Source organism: Anser anser (genome assembly GCF_964211835.1).
Source record: "Anser anser genome assembly, chromosome: 2".
Classification (NCBI taxonomy): Eukaryota; Metazoa; Chordata; class Aves; order Anseriformes; family Anatidae; genus Anser; species Anser anser.
Genome location: NC_139721.1, coordinates 99,571,845 through 99,583,363, shown reverse-complemented (window position 1 = coordinate 99,583,363; position 11,519 = coordinate 99,571,845). Strand labels below are relative to the sequence as shown.

Here is an 11,519-nt window from a genome sequence, read left to right as displayed (position 1 = left end):
AGTCAGCTCTAAGCAGCTGATAAACCTTGAAAACAAATGTAAACTTTGTCTTGTGTTTTCTGAATTTTTCCCCATAAAACCTCTCTTTAACAGTATTTTTTAAGGAGATTAGTAATACACTTTTGACACCTCTATTTTTTCCACTTCTAACATTATAAAGGGGATATATTAGAGTGACTTTGGGTTGTAATTTAAATGCCTGAAAGATGAGACTGCTGGCTTTCTTCACATAAGATAAGGTTCTTACTGCGCTTCCTATCCTCGTGTTTTGGTTCTCCCTCCCACGTATTGCTGGGAAAGGGCCCCCACATCTCGGTTAAACGAGCTGCAGGTGGAAGAGGGAGTGGACAAACGGCAGCTGCCTCCCATAAAGATGGTGAGTGGAGGAGGGTGAGCAGTTTCTTGCTGGGCTGTAAGCAGCAGCAGCATAGACTTTAGCTTTGAGGGGCTGTAATGGGGGAGGAATAGTTTGGCTTTTTGTGTTTTTTTTTCTTCCCTTCTTTCTCTCTCTCTTTTTTTTTTTTTTCCCCTCCTTACATCTTTCTTTCTTAAAGGTCAAAATCACTTTGGGAGCTTTGGCCTAAGTAAGTGAGAGGAGGCTGTGAGGTTTTTGGTGCTTCCAAGAGCAGGGCTGGTAGTTCTAAATGGAAACTGGAGAGGGCTCCAGTGTTCCGGAAAGCTTTCTGCAACTCCTTTGGGCCTGAGCTTGGAACAGGTGAGATTTTTTTTTTTCCTTTACCTTCAGAATACTTAAGTTCTGTGAACACTTGAGTAGTTATCTGTGACTGTGTAGTCACTACATCTGTGCCCTCTAATTTCTTATATCTTTGCTTATAAGCTGTGCGTGATTGTGTTTATACTACTTGCATGGGTTGGTAGAGGCTAAACAGTGTATTAATTAACTGAGGAAATACTTAACTGTGGGAGCTCTGTCTTGTGAATTTCATATGGCTCTGGGTAGGGACTTATGCACAAGGATTTGTTGTTGTTGCCTATCACTTAACTTATGTATGGGATATGTTAGCTACTAGTGTTATTAGGTATATTTTAATGCAAAAACCCTAAATGAATGGAATTTTTACTCTGATCTCAAATTCAGTGGTAGCATTCAGAAGTGCTTTATTTATAAAGCAAACTTGATTGCATGAAGCTTTCTATAGCTCTATTTTTATTTTTCTTTTTTTGTCTACTTGAGTCCTCTTGCTCAAACCTAATAAACCAAAAGCTAGTGTTTTTTTTAACTGGTTGGAAAACTACTTACAGGAACATATGCATGTAAGACCACATCAAAGTTACTGGTCTGGTGGCTTTAAAATTTGATATTAGATTAACTTGAAGGAGTAATATTGCAAATAGCATATAAAAGCTTACTTAACAAAGAGCAACTAAAATCTCTGACTCTAGCAGTAATGACTTTGATAGTAATAGTTTTCTATTTTTGATTTGGTAGATAGTAGTTTTCTTCAGAGAAAACCTGATTTCACTGGGTTAGAAGTAAGGCTATGAAGAAGAGTGTCTGCTGAATTCTGACCTCATAAAATCATCAAGTCTTAGAGGTTTTAATGTGGTTAATCCTGATCACGTTTTTTTTTTTTTAGTGTTTAAAAAAAAAATGAATACTGCCTCTGCTTCAGAAAGTGGATCATATTCAACAAACCACTCAAGGCCCTTTTTTTATGCACAGCCAACAGCACAACAACCTTTTCCAAGTCCATGGTACCTCAGCCATGCATATAATCCATACTGCATACCTGCACTAGGTAAGGCATATGAGAGCTATCTGGCATCATTCAGCTTAATAAATCACTCCTAGACTGGAGAAGGAGAATGTGTGTGTTAACAAGCTGTTTGAGAGTTTAAGTGAAATTAATGTAATGTTTTAGTTGTCAAAGATTTGATTTATGAAGTGTTAGTTAATCATGGCTCATGTGTGCAGGAAAGCATCCATTTCTGCAGAAAGGAAGCTATGCAAGATAATATCTACTATCCTACAGATACAGAGCTCTAGAATATGTGTAAGAATTAATGTGTTTGTATGAGCTCTGTACATATATGTTATATGTGTATATATAAAGTGAAAAAAGTGTATTAAGTACATTTCGCAAATAGTATACCTATGTTAATTTCCATCTGGAGCTGTGTTATCAAAACTGATACTGTAGTACAGTGGATGAAAGAAGTATGAAAAAAATACAGAAAGCTAAGTGGTGCATGTTCTAGGGAATAAAATCAAGCTCTGATTTAAAGTGTAGCTGTCCAGATAAGCTGTTCCATAACAGGACTCTCCGGGTTTCTGTACAAGATTTGTTTCCAAGTGTTGACAGTTAGTGTCTTACTTGTCAACCTGTCTGATCTTGTAGTAGTCCCTGTGTATGTGAGCAACTGTTAATCAGAATGACTTCTTTCAGAAAGAGTGTATTTCTTTACTCTTTTTTTTCATCCCTATTTCCTAGGTTTCCGCAGTGGGCATCCATATTTTCCGTTTTATTCTGTGGCACTCCATGAGTACCCTGGATTCCTTGTTCCACAGCATCCCGTGCATGCAAGAATCAACAGAAGGTCTTATTTTAATGCTCCCCCATCCTCTCCTATGTTTTATCATGCAACCCGATTTAGACACTATAGTACCCCTGGGAAAAAAACGGAGACAAAAGAAACACAGACTGATCCTAGACAGCCTGAAAACAAGCAAAAAAAGCATCAAGATACCCGTACAGAAACGAAAGGTTGTGATGCAGGAAATATGGCCTGTGTTTCTTCTGGCATAGGTACAGAGACTGAAAGTACTTCAGAGAAGCAAGATTCATCTGGATCTTCCATTGTGGTAGACAGGGAGTTTCATAATAGTCCTTCCAGCTCTACACAGTATAGAAATCTTCCTACTGGAAGCTATGCCTTTGAGAAGGAAGAGGTGAGAATAGAATATGGAAATGGCTCTCCAGCTATTCAACTATGGAAGTCCTTTAAAGAAACTATTCCTTTGTATGATGTGTCAAGTGGTAAACCAGTCCCAGAGAACATAGTGCAGCGTGATTTATTTTCTGTTAGCTCATGTGAAGGGATGATATATGGCCCTCATGAAGGGGAGAAATTGGTGCCAGGAACTTACCTAGATGAGAGAAAAGCTGTTCTCTCTTCAAAACAGGGTGTTGAAACCATGCAAGAAAAAGAGGTCCAAAATAACGAAGTGAAGCTGGATGCTGAAAAGCAGGTGACCACAAGTCAGCGGGCAAAATCTCCTCCAGGCGAAGCCATGGCAGTGCAAATAGCAGAACTGGCAAGATCTGTTAGCATAGATCAGCCAGTGGTAAGACAGGATGTGTTAGTAGCTAAGAAATCTAGCTCTAAAAGATCCACAGGCTCAAAAACTTCTCAAGAAGAGTCCAGTCTTATTCAACAAGCAGGACTACTTCCATCTAGTATGGAGGTAATGAGTGACTTGAGTTTTCAGCAAAAGAAACTGAATCTAAGCCACAGTGCAACCAATGAAAGTCAAACTGATAGAAGTATTTGGTGTGAAGAATCAGTGGAGAAGTATGTTCCCTCTAACAGTTGGCTGGCTTGTCTGGACAATATGGACACAAACTACAACTACGATGTGTGTTTGCCACAAAGAAAACGTCAAAGTGTACTCAGTCTTTCTTCTGATGACATGTCGTCTAGAGAGGATGGCTCATCCATTGATAATGCCCCAGTGTCTTATTTTGTACCTGACTATGTGCTTCAGAAAAGCACGTATACTTTCCAGAAAAGTACAGAGGGCTTGGAGAAGGAGAAAATTAAAAGTGGTGGGTCCCTCAATGAAGATGAAGTGGTAGGAAGGGAGCAGATGAACGGTTTGGATGGCCAAGATGTCAAAAACTCAACTGTGAAGATTAAAGAGTCTTCCGGTATAGGTAAAAGGCTGGGAGCCCTTCCTAGATCTTCTAGTCGGAAAAAAATCTGTTCTCTCACGAAAAAAGCTGCTAAGAGTTTATCAGAAGTGGAGGACTCAGAAGAATACTCTGCACAGGGAGAAGAGGAGGATGAAGAGGATGAGGATTATGATGAGGATGATGATGTGGATGAAATAGAATATTTCTTTCAAGAAGCTGCTCCGTATGGAATCTTGACGCCAAGTAAAGGAAACCTCTACCGACAAGTTGGCCAGAGGGTGCTTTGGAAACCACCTAAAAACACTATTCCAGCTCACTTAATTAGCTGGCCTGCTCAGGAGAAAATAAAAACGAGGAGCGGGCTTGGTGAAAACATTGTAGTTTACAAGCCAAAGGAGAAAGAACAAGATGAAGCTGTATATAGTGACTACGGGCATTATGGAAGAAAGAGGCCAATGGCAAGAAGAGAAGGGCTTGAACATAAGCGAATGCTACAGAAAGTCTTGGGAGGTAAGCAAGTTGCTGAGGAAAAGGTGCTTGTAAATAGAAAGTGTAAAGAACACGATTATGACTGCAAACTGTAGCTTGAACCAGTAAAAAAAAAAAAATGTTACAGCTTCAGGTTTGGTTTAGCCAGAAATAGTTTGGGATTATTTTTGAGGTAGAAGAGGAGCTTGCTGCAGTTCTCTGCTGTTTGAAGATAGAAAATCATAATGCAATCAGTAGAGAATTCATTAGTAACCTCTTTTGATTTAGTCTAATATATTTTTCTATCTGACTTCAGTGGTAACTTGCTCATTTGGAAAGCTTAAGGTCACTTTAACAATGCTTGTTTACTGTTGCTTGATGATATCTTTGAAATTTGGCATTTAAGTTCATACAGACATCTACACTCTGATCCTAGACCTATGTTAGAGGGAATAAACAGGGTTAAGTTCCTTATAACCTAATGGCCATACACTGGGGAACTTCCTTTTCTGCAGAACGAATGTCAAATGATTAATTTTTTTCATAGCTGCTTGTCTTGCAGTTAGCAACAGAGTGTTGCTATATTTCACAAAATCAGTGTGAAACTGTATTAAACTTGGTCTGGAAAAGAGTATTGCCTTTACTCAAAGCTGAATATTAGTAGAAATTGGGCTCATCTGAAGTGAGAACAAGAAGGATTATTACAGTTCATAACTGGTATTTAGGTACTTCACTAATGTTGCTGTTTAGTGTAGTCTTAAGCTGTGACAGGCACATAAAACAGGATCTACTTCTAGTAAGATGGGTAGTAGTCTTTTTTACCTTTTTTTTTACAGAATCTAAAGATTTAGTTAAAGCATCCTGTAGTTTTTGTGGTCTCCAGAAAGTTATGTCTTTATTTCTCAGAATCTCAAAATTAGATTCAGTGGCTAGTTTTGCATTTTGGCAAATCCTTTGTCTTGTGGATCAGACAGTATATTAGCATGTGCAAAACTCAGTACTGACATTACATCAACTTTTTTTCTTAGGAAGACTGCTAAGGGAAAGCATGGGGATACCACCTGAAGAATTTTGGATTAGAAGCGGTGCTAAACCCAAAGTTATTGGCCGAATACATGGTAGTCTCTCACCCCAAGCCATGAGTAAAGAACAAGGTACACCTTATTTTATGCATGTTTGTTTTAAGGAATATTCAAAAGGATATAATATGAAACACTGTAAACTTGCTGTTCTGGTAAGACTTGAAGATAAAGCCAGTTCTCATTTTTCTGATACTGAAGAAATGGCCTGTCAATCCAGTACATCTCAGGTTCCATATCCTTCTCAAGCTCATACATAGAAAAGGGTGCAATATAGCAACCTTTTTTCAGGGCACCATGGGAAATCATTAAATGTTATGATGTGGCCAGGTAAAGTCCTTATTCATGTGAAGCTTCTGCTCCCATAAACAATGGCTGTTTTAATTCTTCATTCACCTTGATAATGCTTCTCTCAAGTTCATGCTCAGCAGTAACTCCTAATCTTGGTGAGTAAAACATATAGAGGAAGTCATGTGTGATAGCTACATTGGTTAATCTTCAGGAAAAAGTAGGATCGAGCAATAGTTGCCCTGCTGCTGCTAAAGGAAGTCTAAGTGCAAACTATCTGATGTGGTTCAGGAAAAGATGAATAGGTCAAAGTTACTATAACACAGAAAAAGCTATAGTTCTGATGTTCCTCTCCTCCAATTGAATGTTTTCCTTTGCTCTACGTAGACCTTAATTACATCTAGAAACTCAACTAAACGCTTCAAGGGTATTTCTTAGAGTTGTTCCAACAGCACTTACACTAGAAATTACTTAAGAGTATTACTACTCTCCTGGGTCACATGCTTTCAGGTATTGCATGATCAGTCTGTCAAGTAATGGAGTAAGAAAGTTATCTTCAGAACAGACTGACTTGATTCTCTTCCCTTCAGTTCAGTGGTAGCATACATCAGGCTTCCAGCATCAACAGTCTAGTCAACTATTCTTTGGAATGTATTTGGTTGGGTCACTTGAACACCTGTCAATTTATTGTGAATGCTTGAAAAGTGAACTAAAGCAGAATTAGCCATCTCTCACTGGGCTCTTTTCTGGCACATTAATACCTATCCAAATCATTACCGAAATATAATGCTGTTCAGAATCATGGTTAGTGATTAAATATTGCAGACATACAAGATTTGTTGCTTGACAGATATGTCACTTTTATCTGCTAATGAAATGGGCACAGACTAGTGTATGCAGGGGAGGGAGAAAGAGGAGCCCTAGTGACTGGTGGGGAAAGCTGAGGTTAAATTTGCTTTAACATGACTTAGCAAGATACAACTGGTGTTGTTCCTCTATCTAGGGTGCCCACCTCTGGTTAAACCCAAGAAGAAAAGAATAGGCAAGCCCCCATTAAAACGCAGAGACACAAGATGTGAGGTGGAAGAAGTGGAAGTGTGGGAGATGCCTAAAAGCAGTGTACGCAAAGGTTGGTATATGGCCACAAGCTCCAAAAATGAATCTTGCAAGCATTCAGTCATTACTGAGTGCTTGGTTTGTGAACTGGGAAGATATTGGATTGTGTGGAAATAACAATGTCATGTATGCAATATTAAAAACAAGTTAACTGTTGAACATCAACTCAGCTATGAATACTATCTTAATGCTGACCAGGCTGGGTTCCTTAATCTTGAGGAAAAAAGAGGAACACTACTTTGGTCTAGTTGCTTTTCCAAGTGTTTTACTCTTTTTAATTATTGGGTCCTATTTCACTTCTTGCAGTATATACTTTTCTTAAGCTACAGGCCTGTCTCAGACAAAATACGCAACTAGATGCAACACAAATGCATTTAGATGATTCTTAAGAACTTAAGTTTAAGTAGGAACTTGTTGCTATTTTGGAGGAAGATGGAAGAATAATGGAAGGGTGAATCATGTTTAATATGTTTGATAACAAAGAAGCTTTTGTGCATTTGTGGGAGTATCCAGAAAGATTATAAATTGAAATGCTTCAGTACATACAGGAAGCTACCTAAAAGATCAGACTCCCTTCTGGGAAAACAATTTGGTGTAGTAAAACTACCTTGAATATTCAGTGGGGAAGTACATTAATTAAAGACCCTGTTTTCTCAAAGTAAACGCAGTATTAAACAGGATTACAATTCATGATATTTGCAGTGTCTGAAATATTAAGTTTCACTGAAGTGTCCTGTTAGTCAAAATTGGTGTCAGTTCTGAAGTCTGCATACTTAAACATCAATGTTTAACCTTTAGTTGTTGACACTTTTTGGAAAGAGCACTTAGGAAACTTTCATAGTCCCAAATTAGCTCTTATATATGTCCCAGAAGTAGTTGGTGCTTCTTGGATGCCTTCAACTTATGCCACATTTTGACTGTGCTCTTATAAGCTTGATATGAGACTCTTACCTGTCTGTTATACTAGAGTATTTTGCAGTTCAGCGTCATGCCTGCAGAACATACCCTTCCTGGGAATTTGAGTATATGGTTTTAATTTTAATCCCAATCACCAATGTCTTCTGCAATAAGAAAAGGCAGTCATTGATGTCTAACCTTCCTTTTGAAGTAAATTGACCTATGTTACTTGGAGAGAATGTGCTCCTTAATTATTCTTCTCTTCTCTTTAGGGCGTGGAACAAGAAGGTCCCTCTATAAGAGAAGATAACTGCAAATATTGGGGCAGGAGGGGAAGCAAATGTATCAGAGGTTTGCATAAACATAACTCTATTGTATATTTTGTAAGTTGCTGTGCACTCTTGAAGGGTAAGAACTGCCATACATCTTACAGTGCTGCTATTAAAATGGAATGAAGTATTCAACGCTAAACTGTCACCTTTTGTAACTAACGTCCAGTATTTAAATAATAAATTTAATAGAAGTGCATTTTGAGGCCTGTATTCCATCTATACATGGAAACAAAACCCTTTTGATAGGGATATATGTGCATGTCAGTTATTGCTACCCTGTTAAGCTCTGTAGGATTGTGTCATCTCATCGCATAGTCAGTTTGTCTGATGTGGAAATAGCTGCAAGACTCACTTCTATCACCTGGATTTTTGGCTGGATTTGTTTTTGGAAGCGTAAAGAATGTAGTTAAAGCTTTACCAAGTCAAGCACTGACTTAAAACTTCAAGGCATTTCCTCAGATCTTAGTCTTTAAAGGCATGATTGGAGGACTAAAACTAAAGCACTGAACTGATGTGATGCTTCCCACTGCTTCTCTTCTTTTTCTGTGGATCTCTGTGGAGACCCTTGTGAGCTCCTTATGGAGGCGCTGACCTGGAGAGATGGACTTTAGAGGTGAAACAGGAGTCATCCCTAACAAGTCAGGGAATAGGGCACACCACTCTGATTTAAAAAATAAAAATAAAAAATGGCACCTTACAACACAAATGTCTCCATAGAACCAAAATAATAAAACTAGGTCTCTTGTTGACTTATCTATTCATAACCAAAATAGGTTGATCATAGCACAAAAACACTGGGGCTTTTTTCACAGCTAAGAAAGTTAGTATCACCATCTGAGAAGAAACATGACACTACCATTTTTGTAAGATTACCAAATAAAGTGACATTGTGAGTAAAGATGGTGAGAAAAATGTATGAACAAGAGGGAAAGGGGAGGAGAGAATGGGTGAATAAGACTTGCCTTTTGCTTTTTCTCCCCATGCTCTTACTTGATTTGTGCCTTAAAATTACCTGCAGAGATGAAGTAGTGTCTCCTGTGATGTTTAAGTTGTGTGCATGCCTGTTACTGGTCTATCTGTACCAGGTGATACTGGTTCACCCTGGTGAGGAGTACAGAGGTGTCCGTCTCCTACTCAGTTGACCCTTGACTGTTGTTTCTAATAGTACTTGTAGGAACTTATTAAAGAGCTACTGTAATTATAGCCTTTACCTCAAGCTATTACTGAAAGGTTCTGTATTAGCACTGTAGTTTTTTCTCTGCCTTAAGCACCAAAAGAAAATAAGGAATACAAACTCATATTTAGCACTTACAGTGCCCAAAACATCTATTTGTATCAATGTCAAAGAGTAAAGGACAGAATTTTTTCAGGCAAGGAGCTTTTTAATAGTACTCCTGCTCTGAAAAATGTAGGACTTCTCTTAGATACCTAACAGAGGAATCTACAGCTCTTGGAGGGGATAAATTATTCTGGTGGGAGGAGTGAGGAATAGTCTCCAAGTGAAAGCCTAAGTGACAACAGAGGAGTAATCCTCAGCTGTAGCTGAGATCTTTTAGGTAAGGGCTAACATTTTTCCCTGAATTTGAGCCCACCTTTGGGGTTGAATACTAAGTTACCTCTGCTGACAGATTTAACTCTATTCTTTTTGCCTGGTAGTGGAATACTCATTACCTGACAGGTAGAAGGCACTTTTTTCTTTTTTTGGAGTGGCTAATATTCCAGGAGCACTCCAAAAAATTATGCTAATCCATCCTTTCACAGGTCTTGCAGCAGTCAGTGTGCTTTCTACCTAGATATAAGCAGCAATTTAGGGCTGGGTGATGCTAGATCCCAGAAAGATGTGAGGGAGTAGCAGCAGGGAGAGTTTAGACTGCTTTAGTCTGAAAGTGCTACTCGTTTTTCTGGAGTTTGGTGTGCTCTACTCTACCAGTACTAGTACTGGGGCCTTAAAACTGTATCTTCTGCTTGACCTTTTATTCAGTCAGCAGACAGTGGACTGCATCTGAAGTCAACTGGCTTATGACTATTTAATATTCCAGTGGGTAAGATGGCCATGATTTAGAAAGGTTGCAAACTATGAACTGTACTTTAAAAGGCTGTCAATTAAAGTCCAGGCTCTTCTAGTTCAGCCAAGTAACTATCCTGTGATGTGAGATTCCACTTTTGGTTATAGTTGCACATACGTGTCAGTTTTTTCTTGTTCCTTACGAAGGTAGATTGCCCAGTGATGAGTAACTGCAGTGCTGGCAGTATTGTATTGCCTTTAAAGTTTTCAAATGTCTTTGACAATATCTACTGTAGGAACATCTGAAGAATCTATTTACTTCTTGGCAAGGCAGTGACAAACAGTAGGGGCCTCTGAAATTGCCAAACTGTTTTGTTGGACAGACTGACTGTCTGTGACTCAGAATTTCTAAATCATTATTTGTAGCTAACTACAACTTCTGTTGCAAAGTGGGTGGAGTCTAATGCTCAAATGGTGACCATGGTTATGTTGGCTTATCAGATTTTAATTCTGTATTTTACTTCTAGATCTGGTAGCATGTGTTGCATAAAGCATTCCTTCTTAGTGTCCTGTCTTCTGCCTTATGTTCAAGAAGATTAATTATAGGTCTTTCTATTAAAACAATGTAAGACTGGCAGGAGCTAATGGCAAAAATAGTCATTGCATGCTAACCATAAGCATACCAAGGAAAAACAAATTACTGTTTTTAAAAAACAGACAAAACAAACACAAGTCCTCAGATTCCCTGAGTGATTCACTGTCATTGGCCATCTCAGTCGAGACTATAAAACCCAAGTCATTTCGTGGCCAAAAAAATGTATATTCTTGAAGTTCTTTCTGAAATGAAGAATTTGGAGTATTAAGATAATCAGACCTAGATGCTGGAAATCATCAGTTGCAACTGTATTGCCAGCAAGGTATGTTGTAGCTGCACTTCACCTTTGTTTAGATTCATGGGTTTAGTTATGCTACTGTTACCACTGAAATTTCAATATAAACTTCAAATAAAAATATATTTCTACAAAGAAAGCTGTCACCAGGAACTTTCGCTCTTTGAACAAATAGTTGAATGGTTAAGATTTAAAACATAAGTCTAATCAGTCTTTCAGGAGTATAGTTTTCTATTCTGCTTTCTGGGAATACTTCTGTGTAGAATCATTTTCCATTAATAAAAATGGGTGTTGGAATTCCTCTAGTCTACATATTTCTTAAAGACCTGGAGTCTCTTACATGCTAGCTTTGGCACAGCTTAAAATGTTAAGTGGTTAAATGAATCATGTTTCTCAGTATTCTCATATGGGTTGCTAGTCACTACTATTAGAAACCTTACAGTATTGAGACTGTGCTAACTTTTTAACTTTGAAATTGCCTCTGCTTTTATGAGTTTGAGTAGAGACCTACTAAAATTCTTACGTATGGGATATTCTAGATCTTCAAAACTGAGAATGATGTGGGGGAA

General features: G+C 38.3%; 1 protein-coding gene across 1 annotated transcript; it reads left to right on the top strand.

The window, feature by feature from the left end:
* Positions 1-212: 212 nt before the first annotated feature.
* LOC310893340 (uncharacterized protein) lies at positions 213-8,804 on the top strand. The gene is made up of 6 exons (XM_083822171.1): positions 213-376; positions 1,599-1,760; positions 2,454-4,385; positions 5,372-5,497; positions 6,714-6,839; positions 7,996-8,804. Exons 2-6 carry the CDS (start codon positions 1,613-1,615, stop codon positions 8,031-8,033), a joined length of 2,370 nt encoding a protein of 789 aa, XP_083678297.1. The 5' UTR covers positions 213-376; positions 1,599-1,612; the 3' UTR covers positions 8,034-8,804.
* Positions 8,805-11,519: the final 2,715 nt, after the last annotated feature.

Coding starts and splice junctions, on each gene's coding strand:
- LOC310893340 (XM_083822171.1), top strand. CDS start 1,613: ATGAATACTGCCTCTGCTTCAGAAAGTGGATCATATTCAACAAACCAC. Junction 5,498..6,713: donor AGCCATGAGTAAAGAACAAG/GTACACCTTATT, acceptor TCCTCTATCTAG/GGTGCCCACCTCTGGTTAAA. Junction 6,840..7,995: donor TAAAAGCAGTGTACGCAAAG/GTTGGTATATGG, acceptor TCTTCTCTTTAG/GGCGTGGAACAAGAAGGTCC.